The following is a 23,368-nucleotide window of genomic DNA, read 5'->3' as shown; positions in this document are numbered from 1 at the left end:
TACCTCATTAGGAAAGATATGGTTTTATAGTAGAATACCTGCACATATAGGTAGGTAGCCCAAACCAGATTTCCTCAAGTCAAGTGAATTAAAGAGGAAGAGAAAGGCTTGGAACATAACTATGCCAAAAAGAGACAAAAGAAAAACTGAACCTCAGAAAAATATGCCCAAGAAATTGAAATTCTCTATTAGGTTTTCTTAAGTTGCATTGTATGCACAACAATAACTATTTGGCTGGTAACTACTCAGAGCACTCAATTAAAAATGGTCTCCATGATATCTGTCCCTGTACTTTATCAAATTGGGGTGCCCTAGCCTCACATTTTGGGGGATCTCATGCTGCTATGAATAGTCTTATAATCATTCCTTCAGGGACACAACCAGCTGAGTGTCAAAGATGGGGAAGAGAGTTCTGAAGACTTAAGCTCATAGACTGTATAGGAGAAACAGGTCAGCCCCTGTAGGCTCCATCACCACAGACAGTATAAGCAGATGAGAGAAGCAAATGATGTCTTTCCCCACCTCTCTCTCACACACACACATGCACACACATACTCCTCTTAAGGGAGACCCTGGCCTTTAGTTTGACCTTATCTTTCTGCCAACTTACACAGAGAATCCATTTTCTTCAGAATGGCAAACTACACAATCTGAGAAGAGGTGCCCTTCATGCTCTGGAAATCAGAGTTAGGAGCAAACATAATCCAGGAAGTAAAGACTGCCAAGGCCAGTCCTGGTGGCAGTGAGTAAGAGCAGCTTGCCACAGATGAGTGGCCAGATGGGGCCTGTGGGGGAACTTGAAAACTGGCCACCCTGGCACTCAGAGACTTAATGGAGCATCTGAAGACTATGCACATGAAGGCAGTGCTTAAGCATCCAAACATAAAGAAACCCTGGTGCTAGTCCATAAACAAAGCTGAAGGAGAATGTAGGCCTTACACCTAGTTTCTTGCCTGCTTCAATTTCAAATGGTCTGCTTAAAACTCAAGATAGCTGCCCCTAACACCTTTATGTCTGTCAGTCTGTCTAATTCTCACTCTGATTTTTTTTATTTATGAAAATTAATTTTCTCCCTACCAAAGGCTAAATTTAAAGGAAGTCTAAGGGAGTTGTTTCATTTTCCAAAGTAATTCCAAGAGTCTACTTAATTCAGGAAACCCTCATTGACTTAGGGGTCTTTCAGAACTCGAGGCAGCAAAGTGGGAGCCATCTCTTTCAGGAGCAAGCTCAACAGGGTAAGACAGAAGGCACCCAAAATATTCCTGATGTGATTCTGTTCTTCCAGCCATAGACATACAAAGTGTGGAGGGAGAGGAATATTATGGGAGGAAGGTAGGTGTAACCTTCTATTTAATTTTTTTTTAACCTGGAGCAAATATGAAATACTTTAAATTTGGGAGATATGTATCTATTTTCTCTAGACTCCATGTATTTTAAATATTACATAATTATATGTTTTTTTAATTAAGTAAAATTCAGTAAAGAAAGCTAAACAGTGAGAATTCAGGGAATAATGAATTAACCCACCTTCCAAAGGTTTTGTAAGTCTTGCCTACTGAGGATTGTCACTTTAAGCAAACAAGATATGTGAAATTCACAACTTACAAAGGAAATTGGTTGATTATCCCCATTACACAAGGGTTCTTTTGTGAAAGAATCCACCACAGGATTTCTATAAATATGGAATGCCACCATTGTGGTGAACATGGGGTCTTCTCTATGAAAACAAACACTGGCTTGCTGCATAGCTTTTTAGGAACACACTACTATTCAAAGGTATATTCACAGGTCCTCCTGTGGAACCCAGTCAAGTTTTCTGTTATGTGACAGAAAACATTTTGAAGTTTCACCAGAAAAACTTCTGCCAAGCAAAATGGAGTCCATTTGTGTTCCTGGATGAGTCATTTGTCTTCTCTATAACTGTATTTTCACAATTATATAGCAGAAATACTGATGCCTTCTGACACCTTTTAGGAGTGGTGTGTAGCTGTGTGATCCTAGTCAATATTTTTAAGCAAAATGCTCAATGATAGCAAATGAGATTTCTGTACAGGAGCCCAAGTTTCTTGGACCTGGCAGAGCTGTTCTTCACATGGCTTCAGTACTTTCCCCATCATTCCCTGGGGAGACACAGGAGGCACTAGCAGCCTGACACCCACTGGAAGCAGAGTGACCCTCACCATGCAGCCCACACAAAAAGCACTTGTAGCTATACAACAGACAAAGAGCACATGTAACTTGAATATTTCCCTCTACAAACAACTGATCCTCTGAGAATTTCACTTCAAGACTCTTAATTGTTCAAAGTAAATGAGGCTCACATTTAAGGCCAGCCAGTCACACATTAAGAAATCAAGCTTCTCTCAATGGGGGGAAATGACTGCTCCAGAACCAGCCTCCCTCCTCTCACACATACACCTCTTGTACAACTGACTTCATTTATCTGCATCTGAGACACTTGATCCTGCCAAGCTTGGCCTTCCCTAAGCCCTGGAAGCTGAAGTACACATGCAGAGGGGTCAACATCTGAAACTCCAAGTAGATGCCTCAGATACACTGCAGTGCCATAATTGAAAGACTCCAGCTTTGCCAAGAGGTGACTTCATCCTATTTTAGTCCCATAATTCTTAACAAGCAATGCCCCAAACCCCTAGCTTCAGTCTCTGGACACAGTATACTAAAGGCACAGCAAAGACTAGGGAAAGGTTAGGGAGATAGAGGTATGCAGTTCTTCCTATCTTATAAGTCTGACCAACAATCAGAGAAAAATCAGGTGGAGCCCTAGGCACCCAAAACAAGTAGCCCTCTGATAAGAGGAATTCCAAAGGAGTGCTCTCTATGAAAAAAAATGTCCTGCCTCCAGTTCCCTAGGGAGAGAAATCTCAGGATCATTAGCAAGCACTTTGGCTGAGTTCAACTTTAGTGAAGGCATATGGGGAGAGAGATGATCTCTAAGGTAACCAGTTAATTGCCAATAAGGAATGATAATAATAAATTAGTGAATGCTAATGTAAACTGAGTTCTTCAGCAGTTGCATGGAGACAACAGAGGAACAATTTATTCTGGAACACATCTTGTAAGCAGATCTTCTCTGGGAAATTGCACTACCTGGGCTAGATGTGAAACTTGCCAACGAAATGTGATGTAGACAATGGGTGGTCCTAGAATGCCTCTTAGTAGAAGTTGAGCCATCAAGTTCTTTATTAAATGTATTGGGCTAACATCTATTAATAACATTATATAAATTTTGGGCATACAACTTTATAATAAAACACCTCTATATTCCATTGTGTGCTCACCACCCAAAGTGTAAAAGAAAACTGGGTTAAGTAGGCTTGAAAAGATGTTGGTTATACTGTTTTCCATTGCTTCTTTCTGCAGCCTGAGACTTACTTTTGACACCTGGGAATAAGACTTAGATAGTTCTAAGATCCTGTCATAGCAAGGAAAGTAAAATAAAAAAAAAAAGAATCACTGAAGGCTTTGTTGGTCTGTTTTAACTGGAAGTAAAGCCTTCTGTTATTTTCTTGCTATTCAAGCCAACCTCAACATACCTACTAATTTTCTAGTGATTTCTGAATCTGATATATGACAGGTTTGTGGCTGCTTTTTTAGTTTCCTGGCCTAGAGCATTACTCAAATCACTTTAAAACTCTGTTTTAGGGACCAAAGCATACTGAGCTATTTTTTGTTGTTGCTTACTTCAAAGCCTAACTGGTGTTTTAATTTCATTATTTGCACTAAAATAGCATGCATTGAGACTTCCTACAGTAGAACTAAAAGCATTAAATTTGATCTGCCATATACATTCTTGTTCTGCAAACTCTCTCACTGCTACTATACTGCTATTTATGAAACTGCTTTGTGAGTGACCATAGCCAGAGCATCCATATACCCTTAGGAAGTCTAATATCAAATATGCTATAGTTTGCTAGTGGAAAGTAGAAAAACAGAAAGAGAGGACTCAAGACTGAGCCTGAAACCAAAATCTAAATCCCTATATACCTATGATTAGCGTTCTGGAAGCTGTTATCCACTATCACTCTCTTAGAACTGTCAACTTAGGAATACCTAATATTAGAAAACTAAAATTTAAAGGAGCCTCACCAAAGACACTAGGTGTTTAAACCATTTCACCTGTTCTGAAGGCAAGAAAAGGTCCCACCCAGTCCCCATTACCAGTAGAAGAAGTAAGTTTTATTTTCTTCCTGCAGCAATGACCACAGTCTAGGTGACAAAGAGGGAAAGGCAGGAATGCTGATATACAAAGAAGTGACACTTTCCAGTATCCAGAGGTGCCCAGTATGCATGTTTCTTTTCCATAAGATTGGCATAAAAGTTATTTGCCACACTAAGGAGCCTCTTAAAAATTTGAATGTTTAAAATAAACTTTAGCAAAGTGACAAACCTACTTTCTTCTCCATCATTTTTAACCTCCTTTTCCTTCTCTTCACTCTCCACACCATACACCAACACCCCCCTCACACACACACACATTCATTTACACATACACTAAGTCTCTGGGCTAAATAAACCAGGATGCCAAGGAATGAATCCTCTTTCAATTTACAATATTTAAGAGATAACTGACATCACTGATTCTACAAAACTCTTCTGTAAATAGCAAAGACATCCTCCACTTTTCCTCCCCAAATTTTCATACAAAATCCACATAATTGATTCCTGACCAACATCAGAGGAATTGTAAATAATGATATACAATATACACAAGATGATCTCTGCAGTACTACAGGCTGGCCTTCAATTCTCCACACTAATGCTCCATTCCCTTCACTTTACCTACCTAACTGCATTTCAAGTCACATTGTTGGTTTCTAAAGTCAACAATGTTCAGATGTGTCTAGATTTGCATACTAATGCAAAAGATGGCCCCAAATAATCACCAAACTTTAAGAGCTCAACAGTAAACCCACATATAAATGATGGCAGGGCTACTATGGAAGGAGGAGAAGGGGAATACTAAGGAGCCTACAAAGTAGAAACACTTGTATTATTTGCAGGGAAATCATGTGGGTGATCTTAGCTTCCCAACTAGGCTATGAACTTTTTGATGGCAGAAGCTACATCTTATATTTATTTTGGATCCCTGCCACATGGTACCTGCCACACTGCTGAGCACACACTTAGATAGTCAAACAATTTGATCTAATGCCATGATGATAAACTTCAAGGTACGATGGAGTCCTGTGAGGAAAGCAATTCTGGCTCCTCTATAATTCCAATACGAGTAAGCCCTGCAACTGATTCTGTAGCTAATGAAGGGAATGGGTTGTCACAAGGTATACCAGCAGAGGAACCTAATGTATAGAGACCACTGGTCCCAGTCTGGACAGTAGGAACATAACAATTGCTCAGAAAAGTGATGTGATCTTGAATTGAAATGACCTGTTTATTTGTCTGTTTCCCGGTAAGCTCCCTGGGGTGAAGGATCAAGTGCTTTATTTTTGTATCCTCAGCAAGTACTACAGTGCCTGGCACATTCACAGTGTACATTAAATGCTACTAGGTTGAATTAATAGATGAATAAATTAAAAGAATTGTTTAATGAAATAATATGAAGAAAAAACAAGTGACATAAGATCTAATACAGAGATTTCCATAGAATCTTACTTACCACATTGTACTACTTATCACTATAATTGCTTAATAAATGTTGACTTTTTGGATTAATTAATTAATGAGGAACATATAAAGAGAAGGCAGGAAATATATCAGTATATAACTACCCTGGGAAAGGCAAATATCTGATAGTACCATTTATCACTACATATAAGTCACCTATTTGTTTGTGTTCCCCATTAGAATGTGGATTCCTTGAGATCAGAGAACATCTTTTTAATTTCTCCAACACTAGACACTAGAGCAGAACCTTACAAAGAGCAGACACTCAAAAAATATTAGTTGAATATATGAATCAATCATTCCTGCTCTTCTATAGAGTTCACTGTATCTCAAGTATTCTATGTAATCCATGTTGAGGAGCCTCTGGTATGGAAAGAAAAAGAGAAGTTTCATTTTCTTCATGCAGAACTTTGTAACAAATGCAGGTTAAATTGCCTGATTTATGCATGGCTGTGAGTAGATCTCTCCCCTTTCCACTCACAGGGTGGAAAGGGGAAAGATGGGTTTGTCAATTGACACTCTCGAGGACCACATATTAGAAATACACAGTTACTCTCACTGTGTCTGGTATACACTGTCTTGGCCCCAATTAGCCCTAGACATGAGATCTGTATGGTTTTGTTAAATAAAAAGAGCATATGGCTTTGTATTCAGGGTAAGATCAGAATTCAGACATTCAATGGCTTTTCTAAATAATTGAAGCGATATTTTGTTTCATTCTGCCATAGAATTTCAGAAAGAACACCAAAATCTTAGGTCAATCATGCAGACACAGTCTTCTGCCCCCTCCAAGTATCTCATACACACCTAGGCTCATGTTTCCCTAGTACTTTGAATTGACTGCATAAGTAATCACCAAGCCCTCAGGACTCAATCCTTTTGTCTATCTTCATCAGCAACAGCAGTCAGCACCTAGAGCCATAGCCTTTTACCCCCATTATTTAAATGTCCAACATAAATACTCTAAACACACCCCTTTGTAGGTCTTATCTATATAGAACCAACCTAAATTCCTCTTTGGTTGTAAGTGCCTAGGGAGTCACACTTAGGTGTACAGGCCATCACAACAGTGATTCTCCAATTATTGTCTTATTCAGAGGGCACCTGTGTGTCAGACCCTTTAGATTGTGCAATGTTGTATTATTCCTTGGACGAACTTTGCATGATAGATGTACCTATTTGTAGATGAGGAAACAGAGACTCAAAGGGATTCCATAGCAAGAGGTGTCCCACAAACCCAGAATCATAGTCTAATTCCACTACATAGCACTATGTCTCCCTCTTCATTGCTGAACTCTTGGTGGTCCACAAGTTGTCCTCCAAAAAGTCTGTGGTCTATTCCCTAGACCATACAATTTACTGACATCATAATTATAACTGAGACCTACCTAGCATTATACTGGATTTTCAATAAATACTTATTTATAGATCTATAGATTGAAACAATTGGTGTTCTTCTTGCTGGCAGAATATTATCAGTTTCTTATTAAAAGCACTGCTATTTGGTCCCATAATTCTAAGGAGAATTATTTTTCAGAAACTAGGAGAAGCAATTGATACAAGTGGTCCTAAAAGACCTTTTGAAATTGATACAAATACTATTAGGCTACTCTACTTGCATCATAGCCCAGGTATGTCAGGCTGATCACCAGAGAATTATAGAGCCCTGTGATCTAGTTCGTTCTCTGTCTCTCTCTCCCTCCCTCTCCCTCTCCCTCCCTCTCTCTCCCCCCTGCTCTGTGAGTATGAACAAGTTCCACAGCATCTGTGGACCTCCATTTCATCATCTACTGAAGGGCACTATATCAATATGCTTGGTTGTGAGAATCAGAGGAGACAATGGATGTAAAGGTGCTTCAGTAAATGTGGAAGTACTCTAACTGTGCAGCATTCCTCTTATTAGTGGCCTGGAAAGAGGTCATATTCAGTGCATCAAATTTTCAACCAAAGGGGAGCATAAGCAATTCATGGAAAAATAAAATGAACTTAAAAACTGTTATTTATAGCCCTTTACTCAGCCACCCACCCACCATCATCCACATTTTCAGCCCACTACCCTAGATATTTCAATAGACAGCAAACACTGGAACTTAACAGTGTTTTTTTTTAATGTTTCCATTTGAAAAAATTCATTCTCAGTGAAGGGAAACAGATAATTCAAATGCATAGTTAATTCCTAAAATTTTCATTATTAGTGATAGTTTTAAATTCCTTTTTTTGTTAAATGATGCCATAAGAACTGCCAGGAAATGACAAAGTGGCTTTTGAAATTTTTTATCCTCCCTTTAACCAGCCCATTCAAAATGTTGGAAAAGCATGCATATGACCACAGAAAAAGTAAATGGAGTCCTTGAAAGGCTGAATCACTCTCACATTGGGAAATTGGCCCCTGAGCATTCTAGGCTTCATCCACTTTTAATACAACTGTTGACAACTTTCCTGCCACTTTATCTGGAATATGGGTACCACTGGCTGGCAAGCATGCCATATTTGCAACGGATGGAGCAAATTCATACTATGCCAGAATACCATACAGGGATTTCAAAGGTTCATTACGTTTAAGCTACATCCATCCCTACAATATGTTGGGTTACTCTTTGCCCCAAGAAGCACTGGTCAATTGGGGTAAACTTTGATTATGGAAATGGGTTTAAGTAGAGATTTTCCCCCTACTCCTGCCAGGGAAGGTGCCAGTGTAGAGGCCTATGAGGAAGAGCTTTGAGTGGCCTTCACAGAGCTGCTTAGCTGCACTCACCTCAGGCAGAGGCACACCATTTATTATCAGGTCTGGTTGCTGGGGGCCCTGGCTGTTGAAAGAGTGGTGATAGATGTGGCTGGCGCTGGTATTGCGGGTATTCTGGTTCTCCATGTTCAGGAAAGTGCTCTCAGAGCGGCGGCAGCCCAGGGGCAGCGTCTGCTGGTGGTAGTCGAAATAGTTGAGGGAAGAAGTCAGAGAGGAGCAACTGACAACGTTCATCTTGTCTGTCTCCTCCACATCCCGAGGTACCAGACGGATGTCATTCTTACTGATTTTTTTCTTCTTGCTTGATTTCTTTTGATGCCCATAGGAGTACTCAGCAATCCTATGTGACAGAAAAGGCAGAATGTATCACTAATGCCCTCCCAAATCATGTATTGATTAACATTAAGCACCCCAGAGGCTGCACCCAATCTCTGCTCCAGCAGAATTCTTATTCACGTGCATTACATCATGGGGTTTCTCCCTGTGATTTTTTACATTTGAAAACAAGCTGAGGGCCATAAAGTTTTCATGTTAAACATAGTAACTACCCACTTCCCTGCCCACACACAAAAAAGTCTGTACTTTGAATTTGAAATTTTCATTATGAGTGGCCATTCAGCAAGAGTTGGGAGATGGAGAAAGTTGAGCCTATGGGAGAGACAGCTTGAACGTTCAAATATGGAGCTTCCCTGGAACCCAAAGGAGCTCCTGGGTGAGATAAGTCCCAATTAAGCCAAGGAGGAGATAGGAGGAAATAAAAAAATAACACTATCCAGTTCCTCCAGGCATTTGCCATGTGGCCAACACCCTCAATCAGGTTACTCTATGACTGACCTGATGAGTTTTGGACAGGGGTAGGAGACCAGACTCTGTCCTTAGACACATCCTGGGCTTCCTTCTTCCACACCCTCCTTCCCCCTTCCATAGTTCTACTCCCTTTCACTCTCCACTCCACCCTCCCTCTTCTGAAGAAATCTGATAGCCAAACCCATTTCAGTGAGGGGAAATGCTTCTTTATCTCTTTCCCCTTAGGCTCACTTTCTCCTCAGCCTTTTTGTCTTGCTCCTCGCTAATGGGAGAAACTGAGATGCAATGCAGACACTCGCTGTTTTGTCCTTTTATAAAACAGCCCAGGAGACAAGTGATGGTTAAACAATTACTGCAAAGGAATTTAAAGGTTAGTGTATTCAGCATCCTTCTTCATTCAGGTGTACCTAACAGCAGCTGTGCTGCGACTGGAACATAAAGAGCTCAATTTAACACTGACACAGGCCTAGCAATGTGTACCCAAAGACACCAAGCATTAAGAGACTGGTCAAAAGAAATGCATTAAAATATAGCCAAATTATCAAAATCATTTGTTATTTTGTATACAATGATTCAGCCTGCTCAGAAATTCAATTTCTGGGCAATAATTAGCAAAACAATAGGGTCAATAAATAACACAGGTTGTACCTGTATTCTCACTGACAAAGCTAATTCTCTGAATACAAAAAGGAAGCCCAATTCAAGCAGCAATTGCAGATTATCTTGCAAGTCTCATAAATGAGTGCATCTGAGGAAGAGGCTCTGCAGATGCTGAGAACATGAAACCTCTGCCCAGTAAATGGAAAGACAAGCTCTTCAATTTCAGGTTTCTAAAAAGTCTGAGAATACAAGGAGATTTCATATCTCCAGAGGCAAATTGCTGCTTTTTACCAGGATCTTCCAAGAGCTGAGCAGCTGTGTTCCCCTCACCCTTTGGCTCTGTGTTCAGGCCTACTTGCAGTGGTGACAAGCTGATGCTACTGGGGCTTAGGAGCAGATAAAATCCCAAAGACCCCAGGACCAGGGTTGATTTTCTTGTCTAATCTGTTTATAGAATCAATGGGAGGTTCTAATCATTTTGTTTACCCACAATGGGTAAGTTTGGCAATGCACCATCCAATTATTCAACTGAGGCATTCATTGGGCAGGCTTGTCTGTATTGACCAATTATTTAATTAAACTGTACTTCATTAATCCCAAACTATCACAGGGAACAGAACTCTTTAGAAAATCACATGTGAGTGAAGTTGGAGAGCACTGAGACTTTTTTTTCCAACTCAAATGCTCTCCTCCCTGTTTAATGATCTTCCTGGCAAGCTCTAAGAAAGAACTCTCACTTCCAGCCATACATCACCAAGAGGTGGCAAAGACTTCAATATTTGTATTTCAGGCCGAGTTCTTCTTTGTCAAGGAAAGGGTTTTAAGCATTTACTTTATGCTCAGGAAATTACTTAAAAAGAGCCCCCCCATCATTATCCCCATATAATAAAATCTTATAGACCCCACATTTTCTCCTATAAAAGTTATCACTGGCAGTTGCAGGTTTCAAAGGTAATAGCACTATTAATTTCCATGTCTCCCATCTAAATTGAGTTGGAGCTGAAGGAAAGAAAAGTCACTACCATTTCAGTAGTAACAGGATTAAAGTATTTATGAGGCATTGCAGCTGCTCTTTTGTGGCACCTGATTGATATTCATGTGTGGTTAGCATTTGTCTACTAACTTGTGTAATGCAGAGAATAGTAAAAGGGAAACAATAATTGTATGGATGTTACATATTCAGGTGTCTCTGATTCACAAAAGTGTACATTTCAGATGTGTAAAATAGAAATCAGACCTGCAGGTACATATTTTGACTCATTGACATGCAAGCACAGATGGCATAAAAGAGACACTGGATGTGTAGGTGTGTTGAAAGCACGCACACACACCTTGGTTGGAAATACCAGCATTATTTCATTTTCAGCAAACTAAAGAAACAACTTTTTTTAACTGTTTTGATGAAACTGCTAGAAAAATTAAATGTAAAATCATAAACTGAATTCTAGAAATAATTAGATTCTAATTGTAAGAAGGGGCTTCTGCAAGACCCTCTAATGTGCTTATCAGAAAATCTTTTAAAAAAACTATTTGTTATTACAATTTCCACATTTCTTCTCTCTGTCTCTCTGTCTCTCTCTCTCTCACACACACACACACACACACACACATGCACATTCTGCTCACACTTCAAAGGAAACTGTAACACACTAGTCCATAGTGACATCCACTGTTAGGGAGCAGATCTTAATACTGCAACCAGTCCCACATTAGAAGAAAGCACCACCAACTCCAGAAGTTTTCTATTTTTACAAAAACATCTGGATGCAAAGTCCTGTCCCTCATGAGAATATTTGGTCTCTACCCCATCAACCAACCAGATATTTAAAAAAATATATACAGATGACGGTTAGAATTTCATTTTACATGATACTTGGGAATTTGATACAAAACAAGAAAACACTAATCACCTGCTTCCCCACCCATTCCTGTTCTCCTTCTCCCCAACTCTGTTTCCTACCTTAGACTTCCACTCACAGGCTTTCTTCACACTTCATCTCTACAATGTGACAGGGCAGCTGCTAGCATTCCCTCTCCTTTCAGCACTTGTCCTCAAAACACTGTCCCCCAGAAATCAAGCTGTAGTATTTGGTGATTCTCCTGAATCTCTCTCTCTCCCTCTGCCCCTCCCTGTCTCTCTCTCTTTTTTTTTTTTCTGCCACAACTTTCATGGAGACAGCTGTGCAAATTTTAAAATAATTGCTTTTCTGCTTATCGTCATTATGTGACAGAATCCACTGAACAGTAAATGATTATCTTCCAGCAAATTGCCAGATCAAAAGAACTGATCAACGTGGACTGCCAGAAACTTCCCCCCCTCCGAAAAGAAGCGCTGTAGGCATGATTCATGCACTTAAGTGTGAAACAAAAGCAGTGAGATTTTCACACAATGAAGCAGATACACCTTAATCATCCAAGACAAAAAAAAAGAAAGAAATTTGGCTCTACCTGCAGTTGTAGGTCCGGATCTCTTTGTTGTCTCGTTTGCACTTGATTGCCACGAAGATCATAGTGATAAAGAGGATGCCCGCAATTGAGCCCAGGGCAATAATGAAAATCAAGGACAAGTTCACTGAGCTCATTGACTCCTGAGCATCCAGAGCAGGGGACAGGTAGATTAGGATGAGCGCAGAGGCTGACAGAGACGTCTTGCCGTGATCGTGGGCCACCACGATAAGTTCATAGGAAGCTTTGGAGCTCTCGCTGAAGGTGCGAGTGGTTCTGACCTCCCCGTTGACCTGGTCTATTTCAAAGAAGCCGCGATCTCCTTCGGTCATGTCGTAGGTGACCCGGCCGTTCTCGCCCTCGTCATAGTCGTCTGCTTTGAGGACAGTCACCAGATAGCCTATGCCGGAGTTGCGGGGGATGTATACTTCAGCAGTGCCATTGATCAGTGGTGGGGCTGTGATGACTGGGGTATTGTCATTGACGTCCAGAATGATGACCCGAACTGTGGCGTTGCTCTGCAGGGAGGGCAGACCGCCGTCCTTGGCCAGAACCTTGAATTCGAATGCCTTGGTTTGCTCGTGGTTGAAGGACCGCAACGCATAGATGTCGCCAGAGTTGGGGTTGATAGAGACGTAGGTGAAGACAGGCATGTCCCGTACCTGTGATGGCACTATCTGGTAGGAGACACTGCCATTGAGACCCAAATCGGGATCTCGGGCAGAAACAGAGAGAAGATAGGCGCCGGGCGTGTTGTTCTCCTGCACAATTACCTGGTAATAGGGCTTGGAGAAATGCGGGTGGTTGTCGTTCTCATCGGTGATGCGCACAGTAAAGGACTTGGCACTCTGCAGCATGGGCACTCCGCCATCGCGCGCCTGTATTGTGAGGTTGTACTGGTCATGCTGCTCTCGGTCCAGCCGTCCGTCCACTAGAATAGTAGAGAAGCTCTCGTACTCTTGCAGCCGAAAGGGCACGTTGCCCAGCAAACGGCACTGCACGCGCGCATTGAGGCCAGAATCTCGATCAGACACCCTCACCAATGCAATCACATAACCTGGGGGGGCGCTCTCGCTCACCTCCACCAGCTCACTGTTGACAGACAGTAGGTTGATGACCGGCGGGTTGTCATTGGTGTCCAGAACGCTGACGGTGACCTTGCAGTGTGCTGGGATAGAGTTGGGCCCCAGGTCCTTGGCCTGCACGTCCAGTTCATACACGTGGCCCTCTTCATAGTCTAGGGCACCAGTGACCGTGACGAGGCCACTGTGGGGATCAATCTGGAAGAGCTCACGAGTGCGGTCATTGACGTAGCCATAGAAGGAGTAGACCACCTGGCCATTGGTGCCCTCATCTGGGTCGCTGGCGTTAAGGCGGATGACGGGTGTGTTTGGAGGTGAGTTCTCTGGCACACTCACCGCGTAGGTGGACTCGCCAAATACTGGGTTGTTGTCATTGGAGTCGGTCACCTTGATGCTGAGGCCAACAGTGCCCAGGTGCGGAGGGTCGCCTCCGTCAAGAGCAGTGATTCGAAAGCTGTAGTGCGACTGTGTCTCACGGTCCAGGCTCTTCTCTACCACGAGTTCAGCAAAGCGTGAGCCATCGCCTCGCGTCTTGATCTCCAGGCCGAACAGCTCATTAGGTGTGAGCTCGTATGTCTGCACGCCGAAACTGCCCGAATCCGGGTCGTAGGCGCTATCCAGAGGGATGCGTGTGCCAGGGCTGGCCGCCTCTGAGATCTCCAGCTCTATCTGCGCCGCGGGGAAGCTGGGCGCATTGTCATTCAAGTCCTTGATCTCCACTTTAATCACGCATATCTCCATTGAGCTGGACATGACCTCAAGTGAGATGATGCATTTGGGGCTCTGGCGGCACAGCAGGTCGCGGTCGATCTTCTGCTTGGTGACCAGCAGGCCCGAGCTGGGATTGATGTCTACCAGATGCGGAGCTGAGTTGGACACCACACGGAAAGCAGAGGCTTGCCGTGGGTCCAGCACAAAGCCTGCTTCGCGGGCGTCCTTGGCCACGTTGGCGATCACCGTCCCGGAGCGCTGCTCCTCTTCTACCGAGTACTTCAGGTTAATGAGGGCGGCTGCCTGCGTCCACAGTATGGCCAACAGAAGCAGCACCGGCAGCAGGAGAGACTCCATGGCTGCACGGGGCTCTGCCTGGCCTCGCCTCTCCACACCCCTCCGAGGACGCCGCCGCCGACGCTCCAGCTTCCCGCTGTCTCGAGCTGCCTGTTGCTCGCGCCCTGGGGCCTCGGAGGCCAAGGGAAGAGTCCCACCCAGGGCGGCCCCGCGGCGCGGGGGGGATACCCGCGCCGGCTCCAATGCTGAGGTTTCAGTGGACTCAGCGGGGACTCGCTGGGGGCCTGGGGGCTCCGGGGGGCCAAGATAGCACCGAGAAGCCCGGAGCCCCCTTCCTCCAGCCCGGCTACTCAGTGTTCCCCCTTCAGAGTTAACCGGGCGCAACTGGCTGCCGCAGCGCAGGGCTGCGGGTCGGGCGGCCTCAGAGTGGCCGGGTTGACTCGCAGCTGAGTCCAAACCGCACTTGGGGCGAAGGCCCGGAAGACAGTGAGAATGCAGCCTCCCAGGCTCTGCCCTGCCTGCCACAGCGCAAGGGCGCTGAGGCTGGCTAGTGCGTTGTCTGCGCACCTGGCATGCGCAAGGACCTCGCCGCAGCGCTTCTAGATTACTGCGGGGAGGGGACCCGCCTGAAAAGCGTCCTTCGGGGTCTGAGGGGGCTACACTGGCCTTTTAGAGAACGATTGGGAAGAAAGGGAGGTCGCAGGCGGGAGTTTGAGTTTCTGTCAAGCGCTTCAGGCGCCCGAGTATCTGGCAGAGCCCGGTGGCAGTATCAGAGCCAGCAGTGGAAGGGGGAGGGGAGAGAGGCAACCGAGATGAAAGCACGCTTCCTCAAGCTGAGGTTGGCTTTGGAAGGCTTGGGGGGAATGCGTCTCTCCAGGGTCTGAGGTGGGTTCAGAGTCCCCACCACAGAGCAGTTGGACTGCGTGCGTCTGGGTCTCAGAAATCAAAGTTACTAACATAGCCCGACCCTCCACATCAAGTTTGTGAAATCTGGGCTTTGGCAGTTTGTCCAAGAAAATCAAAGTACTGGTCTTCCCAAAGGCCCGAGGGGGAAGTGGGAAATGGGAAGGAGAAAAGGGGAATCGACAACAGTACCGGCCGGAGAGGCGGGGCCGCTGCCGCGGTTACCGGGGGCTTCTCCTCCTCCCTGGGTCTAGGGCTGGGGTCGTTCCAAGGGCTGCTGCCGTAGGAGAAAGCCCTTCTAGCTCAGTCGCATGTCGCTGGGGTCTGCCTCAGCAGCTGGCATGGTAGACGGTTGTGTCTCAAAGTTTACTTGCAGGAGCGTCTTGATTCCATCTTCTGGGAGAGGCGCTGGCCACCTTGCGTCGGGCTCCCTCCCTCTCCAGCGTTTTTGCACTTGGATAGTCTGTCTCGCTCTCTCTGTCTCAGGCAGTGTATGAATGATTGAGAAGAGGGAGAGTGAGTGTGTGGTGTGGGAAGTGTGAGTGTGGAGTGTGAGCAAGCAGGGATGGGAGGTTTAGGATCTCGGATGAATCCGCTCAGCCAGAATGCGGAGGAGAGCAATGCGCCAAGGGCCAGGGTAGGACTAAGGACGCGGGTGCCAGTGCCCCCCGGGTAAGCTGAGCATGGTGTGCCAAAGCTTTGCTGCCTTCTGCACCCACTGGTCTGTCTCCCCGATGAGCCAGCCGCCGGCGCTACTGCTGCTTCTACTCCTCCGGGTGCCGCAAACTACTGGTGGTGGAGCCTGTAGAGAGTCGTAGAAAGCCGGAGCCTGCGGAGCAGAGCTACGCCAAGCTCTGACCAATCAGCGCACCGCCCAGCGTGTTTGGAATTGGGGCGGGGCTACGGCGCTAGGGGTTGCGGGGGAGGAGTGGGGCGGGGCCAACTGGAAACTTACACAGTGGTTGGACCAAGCGGTAGCCTGTCTGGCACAGCCCAGGCAGGAGTCTTGGGAGGCCTGGCGGGCTAGTCTGGTAGGGGCAAGAGGGCAAGGTGGAGCGAGCTGTGCTAGCGCTGCGGCTGACCCTTCCAGGGAACTGCACGCCTCCTGTGTCTGTAGAGACTGCAGGAGAGATAAGAGGATTTGATTCTCTCGGTGTGTTTATCTCCCTCACATATCTTCATATCTTGAATATCATACTCATATTCTCTCTCTCCTTCCCTCTCTCTCACCCTTCCCCATTTCGTTCCCTTCCTCTTTGTCTCGGTGTCCTCGGTTTGTGTGTTTCCCTGCTTTCCTTTCTTCTCCTTCTCGGGTAGTGGATTTAAAAAAGGAAAGAGAAAGCGCCTTCGAAGTGGTCAGTCTTCCGGCTCTTGGCCGGTGAGCCTTCACTTCAACTGAGAATCACGGCAGTCATCCCCCTGGACTGTCAACCCCATCCCTTGTTCCTGGGAAGATGCAGCACTTCCCCAGTAGGACCCCTGGCCCGGTTCGGTTCGCTTTTGTCTGTCACTTGTTAATCAGATGCGATCTGTGGCACCGAGGCTGAACCATGGAGAGGGCTTCACACATTTCATTAACCCTCGCTCCACCCTGGGAGAATTTAGCTCCATATAAATAAACCGTACGTTTGAGAGAAGCTGGTAGAGCAGACGTCCCCGAGCCACACCAGTAGAGCCCAGAGCCCAGAGAGAGCTGCGGGTCTGGTTCGCTGTCTGCGTAGGTCGCCCGCAGCTGGAGTTGGCTTCGGTGTGTGGGGTGCACCAACCTTCCCGCGGGGCCTCAGTTTCAGGGGGCTGCCAGCTCCGGTCTGGAGGTGGTTTGGTGGGCGGCAACGGCAGGGTTTGCCAATGCTGGGAAGCGGGAGGCAGGCGAGGCTCCGCTGATAACAAACTGCTCGCCTTGGGTACCGAAGGCACTCTAGAGACAGATGGGGATTCCTCCCTGCCTAGTTCTTCCGCTCTTAATTAAGGCGGCTGGCAGGAAAAAAAAAAAAAACCCACCTGGTTTAGCAAATTGTTTCTTTGTTTTTTAGATTGGGGGTGGAGGAGACTGGCTTCTGAATTCACTTCTTAAAAGAGTAAAACCTCCCTTCGGTGTGACTCGCCTCACATATTTGGGGCTCTTCGTTGAGCAAATTCATAATTAACCCAGCGACATTGTCCCAAGTCTGTGGGCTTAAAATGAGACTCACTTTTCCCTTTAAAAAATAAACATGAAAATGAAAAGGGTATTTGGACACATTATAGGTTTTCTCAAAACTGCCGTCTTCTTACAGATGCCTTAAAAAAAAATCTCCATCCAAGAGGAGCTACTTTAGAGCCTTTACCTTGGCAGAGGTAGGGAAAGAGAGATTATTTCGGGAATGAAGTTGAGACCCCTTGAAGGCCCATCGGAGACCTAGGGAAGGGCACAGGGAGTGTAATTCGCTTTCCGCTTGGAGGTCATTTCACTCTTTTCCATTAGGATCCAATTCAGTCCAGAACATCACGGAGAAAATCGAAGCATCTGCAGTGAATATTATTTAATTTTAGTCAATTAGAGATGCGGATGTACAATAGAGTTGTGGCTAGATGGAGCCCCGTGGCCTGTACAGCTTTTTGCAAACCCTGTTGGGGGGGGAATATGTAAGTAGTGGAGAAGAGTGACACGTTAGGCAGCGTGGGCGCACCTCTCAAGCTTCGCAAAGAGAAGGGCTCCATTTGATTTGTAACAGTTACTTAAGTTTAATGTCAGCGAGTGGGAATGAAGCGCATTTTGGGCTAATTAAAAAAGGCCCAAGAAGGTATTTGAAATGTGTTTGCTTCTGATCACGTGATGTGAGTCCGGCATTTAGCAGCCTTCTAAAATATTGCTTGGACTATTTAAACAGAACAATTAGCAGCGTGCTGAAATGTTTGCATGCTATGGTTAGAGGCTTTTAGCTGTAAACTTTAAGGCGATCTGTTCCCCTTTAAGTTAAAAAAGGATGATGATTCTTCCTTGTGGGAAAGGCTGTCAGGAACCCACTGATCAATAAAAGTAAACTGGCGCCTCCACGGCTTGATTGAGCAGGAGCAAAGAGTCTGAAAAGTAGTTTTGGCCATTAACAATCCCCCAGATAACAAGAAATGGAAGAATAACTCAGTTAAAATGATTAACATTGCAGTGGCATCTAAAAAGATGCACACAAGATAAGAAGGCTGCAGATCTCTTACCTTGAGGAGTGCTAATAGAAGGTCTATATTCTACTGTCTTTTAAAGATAATTAGGAGAATTCAATTCATGTATGCTGTCATTACCTTGTAATAGCAATCACATTGTAAAGACACGTTCAGCTTTTGCAAAGACAAGCATGCTCTTTGCTAAAGAGATGGCAGCGAGTTCCCCGTTTCTTGTTCACTCTATTCACATTCCAGGAGACCTCGTTTCCAAGCAGAGAATCCCAAGTACTTCCAGCTATACCAGACTGCTTTTATGGAAGGCAGGTATTGAGGTAGACACGGCATGTGCCTCTGCTTCCCTTCTGTACCATCACTCCCACGTTCAAAGTGGTAGTTACAGCTCCCTCTAAAAAACAGCTCTTCCATCCCCCAGTCTGTCTACAGGTATCGTAACACTATTCTCAGAATTTATTTTTTAGTAGGCACACTTGATCATTATATTCCAAGACTGTTATTGAGTAAATGAGTGACTGAAAACACCTTCATGATCAGGAATTTGTTAATTGAAGAAAACTGTTCTGTGTGTAGATAATAAAAACAAAAAGAAAGTTCTCAGTTTTAGCTTCCTTTTACTTCAGTCAAGAAGGGAGCCCTGCCTCCTCAGACTCTTCAGAGACACAAGAGGGACATCTAGTGACCGTCCACAGTATTTTTTGATCCAAACTTCACTGAGAAACACTAAGCCCTGGGTACCAACTACAGTGCTGTAGGGCCTGGACCAGCTCTCTGGGCCAAGGCAGCTCTTTGAGTCACTGAGGCCAGAAACAAAATGGTAAGGAGATAGTTTCTTTATCTTGAAAAGTTCAATGATGCCACAGAAATAATGTTGAATGGCAATGGAAGAAGACAAAATGAAGATAAGGATAGGGAAAATAGTTCTGTTTGTTCAAGATTGCTGTGGCTGGTATAGCTCAGTGGCATCACAGGAGTACAGGACTGTGAAGTGAAGGTTCTTCAGTTCAATTCCTGGTTGGGGCACATGCCTGGGCTGTGGACTGTGTCCCCAGTAGGGGGTGTATGGGAGGCAACCACACATTGGTGTTTCCTTCCCTCTCTTTAAAAACAAATAAAATATTTTTAAAAAGTTATAATTGACGGTAGGAACTAATATACCAGAATATGAGGACTGTAGCACTGACAAGATTAAGGGAGATTTTTGAGATGTGTTCTTTAAAATGTTTGCTTCAAGCTCCTAAGAGATTAGCTTTCACATAACATCATTCTCTCCCTCGTCACAGCCCCTCTACGTGGTCCTGATACCCCATTCTTCTGCTTTTGCTACAGAAAAGTGGTTTTCTAGCTTGGTTTTTGTTGCAACTTATGGGCAGTCCATTCTATGCAACCAATCTGACCAGCTGCCTGAAAAAGTTCTCTTAGAAAAACCTGACTTAAAAAAATAACCAAAGTCAAGCTTTTCCAGCCTGTATATTTGATTTCCTTACTTAGGTTACAATGCCTACAGTAAAGAGAATAAAAACAATGAAAATGGGGGAAATAGCACAAACCAAAAAAATGTCTTTATTACAATCATAATCTCATTTAATCTTTACAATATCCCTGGGAGGTAAAGAGACTTTGCAGTTGTGGAAACAGGGCTGCAGAGCAGTTTAATGATTTGCCAAGATGACCTCATTACATAAAACCCAACCACTTTCCTTGTGAAATCAACAAGTACTGGCTGTGTGCCCAGCATTGTGTTAGGGATTGAAAATCTTTTTTTAAAGATGGTCCTTGTTCTTGTAAAGTTTTAAATTCAGTTGATTAACAGCAGTGTATACTGTTGTATGCTATAGTTTTTGCTAGAAGAAGAACCAAGATGAGGTATATCATGTTGATAACTTCCTGAAATTATGCCCCCTTCTGCCCAAAGTGATTGCTCAATTTCTAGTTAGTTCCCACCACATGCATACACACACCCAGACATCACAAGAAAAGGCATTATAAGCAACAGCTAGGGATATAGACCTGCTGGGTAGGGTGTGGTGCAGTTTCCACCATCCTGGATGCTGTTTTTGAATCTTCTGAAATACCAGGAAGATTAGGGAAGAGGGCCAAGTGCAGTCTTTGAGGTCCCTTGTACTTTTTCCTCTCTCTTCCTCCCAGACCCCCACCCCGACCTCCTGCCATTCCCACCCTGTGACAGAGGATAACAGTGACTACCAGGAAGCTGTAGCAGAAAAGCAAAGAGTAGAGAAAGTGTTCGATAAGTGCTAAAATTGTTCTTCATGACCCTGATGCTTGCCTTTTCCAAGAAACACAAGAGAGGTAGGAGAGAGTAATGAAAAAGAGACAGAAAGTTGTTAATCACCCCAAGCCTTCCCATTTTGACAAGGCTAGCATGCCTGAATAAATTATGCCCAAACCCCCTCCAGACTTATCCCCTCTCTTTAGGAATGGCACTTCCCACAGGGCCAAACCCTTGCTACTGCAAAACTCATAACTATCCCTAAATAAACACGCATCATGTGTACCATTTAATTAGCAGAGCCTAAATCGGCAGATACATTTCAATAAATGGCACTCTTACCTAATACCTTTTTTACTACCCTGTAATGACAACCTGTGATGTTTGATAGCACCATTTGGGCTTAAGGTGTTATTGCCTCAACCTTTTTATGTGAGTGAGTTTTTCTTCAAGTGGAATCCAAATACTCTTTTCCTAGGTGCAAACTCATACCAACTATTATCGTTTCCTGCTATCACTTCAGAAAGCAGAAAGCTCTCCCTTCAAAATCATTTTGATCAGGTATGTCCAGCCATCCTAGTGCTTCCTCTCTGCCTCTCTCATCCCAAGGAGTAGTGTAAGAGTGACATTCCACTCCCCACCCAGAGGCAATACCTTCTTAACAACTCAGAGAAAGAAAAAAAAAAACTAACACCAAATAAGGGACCGTGAAAACCAATGGAAGTATGGAGTGAATGCCTACAAATGGAGATCATTGAAATGCAAAGACTAGAAGTGTCCTCTTTTAAGCCAAGTCATTTCTTTGCACTGCTACCCCCAAACTCTAGAGCAGAAACCTACTAAATGGATTTTAGAGACCCTTCCTTATACCATATGTAAATTCCTCACAGTAAAGCTCCAGACAGGGGCTTGGTTTTTTACTCCAAGCCTAGACTTCTCACAAGTCTATTCTGCTATTTCTAGGATGGTTTGAATGGATCAGGACAAGAGGCAGAAATATCACTAGAAGGAATGGGTTCAGGTGTTAAAAGACTCCTGACAAAAACATCAGCTCTACAGGATGGGTCTTGAATATCAGCTTTCCAAATTAAAAAAAAAAAGTCTATTTGATTGTTTTGTCTTATAGGAGGTTGATTTTTATAGGAGAGAGGGAGATGTCCATAGAACTGGAAAGAACAGATCTTTCAAGACTCCGAGATATATGGTGATGGAGCTGGGGTAAGTATGTACACTCCCTGATATAGTGCCCATTTACATTAAGTTCAAACAGCTAATAATAGCCAAAGAACTGGTGAGAAGAGCAACACAAAAGTCAACCTAATGAGCCAACTCCCTGGGCTTCCTTCTCTAGGTATCTTGGACAAAAGATAATCTTGGTTGAGGATATCAGACTTGTTATATGTTCTTTTGTTCTAGATGGCCAGGTTGAGATTAGGTTCCTTCTTGATTCCTCCAAAGCTTCTCCCAGAACTCATGAGGCTTTCTGTAGGTAGCTCGCCTAAGAGTTCAAGATGCTCCACTGACTGATTTTTCACTGAACTAGGAAACTTAGTAGTTGGTTAATGTAAACTGAGAAGGAAAGAAAGAAAACTAATAGACATCAAGAACAGCTGGTTTGACAGCTGCAGTTACATTACCTGGACTAACAAGGTAAGTACCAAAGGCAAGTCATATATATCACTAACAGCATAATATACAATATCTGTTTAGGTTGACAAGTCCTGGGGCAGTGGAGAGTAAACTGAAAGGGGAGATCCCAGAAGGAGGTGGAGAGAACACCACAAAGGGGATAGATAGTTAAAAGTGACAGAAAAATCATTTTAGCAACAGAGAGTTCATGCACTTTTTTGATCCAGAAGAAGGCAGTGGCTTGCCAACTGGAGAAGCATATTAATTTGGGGCCCAAGAGTTTGCATGTTGGTGCATTGGACTTGGGGAGGGAAAGTATATTAATTTGTGCCTGCTGCCTGTAGCTGGGACCAGAATGGCCATAGATAACCAATTACCTTTCTTCCAAAAGCAGGGATTTGAGAAGGGTACCAAAAAGAGTGTCCTGTATCACAGCAGACACCAGCGGGGCTGAGCTTGGCTGTTTTCTTTAAGCAAAGATCACAAAATGTGACAGCATCAGTACTACACAATTCCACTAAGGGATAGCAGCCTAGGAAGCATTTATCAAATTAAGTCTTATGCTTAATGATGGGTTGTTGAGAGACCTAACAGTCTTAGAGCGGAGTGGGCCCAGCTTGAGGTTCTTGCAGCTCTGCGTGTTCTCAGCCCTGGGAAATGGTAGAACTTGAGAAACCCTCACTGTCTGGCTGTGCAGTTTCATTTGGGGGAACAGACAACCATTTCTGGAAGGCTGACAGAAAAGAGTGGACAGGATTATAGCTCAAAATGAAATCCATCAATGACTTTGTTGCAGCCCTAGCCAAACAATCAAAAGCATAGTCAGCATCCAAAATCAATGCTTCCTGAGATGATGAGCCAGCCATTGGAGTTCACATGGGGGTGGGGTAAGGAAGTTGGAGAGGGAAGGTAGTAAAGTTCCCTCTTTCAAGCCACACACCCAAGCAAGCAGCTGCATTTTCTTAAAATAGCAGATTTGGTTCCTAGCAAAATAAGAGCTGCAGTCTCCTAGCAAAGCAAAACAGAAGAGCAGGGTCCAGACACTTCTGAAAACAAGATGTTTTGGCAACAATCACAAGAGGGCAGGTAAACAATTATGCTCTTGGGACCCATCTGCTAAGC

General features: G+C 44.3%; 1 protein-coding gene across 2 annotated transcripts in view; it reads right to left on the bottom strand.

The window, feature by feature from the left end:
• Positions 1-15,997, bottom strand: part of PCDH19 (protocadherin 19) — a 207,840-nt gene extending 191,843 nt beyond the window's left edge. For both annotated transcript variants that reach the window (XM_028522926.2, XM_028522927.2), the window contains exons 1-2: positions 12,242-15,997; positions 8,399-8,726 (exon numbers count right to left, since the gene is read on the bottom strand). In XM_028522926.2, coding sequence (XP_028378727.1) covers positions 8,399-8,726; positions 12,242-14,388 — 2,475 coding nt within the window. In that variant the 5' untranslated portion in view covers positions 14,389-15,997. The remainder of the gene's footprint in view (positions 1-8,398; positions 8,727-12,241) is intronic.
• Between the last annotated feature and the right edge of the window lie 7,371 nt (positions 15,998-23,368).

Source organism: Phyllostomus discolor, chromosome X (assembly GCF_004126475.2).
Source record: "Phyllostomus discolor isolate MPI-MPIP mPhyDis1 chromosome X, mPhyDis1.pri.v3, whole genome shotgun sequence".
NCBI lineage: Eukaryota > Metazoa > Chordata > Mammalia > Chiroptera > Phyllostomidae > Phyllostomus > Phyllostomus discolor.
Note: the sequence above shows the minus strand (reverse complement) of the source record. Positions and strands in the feature narration are given on the sequence as shown.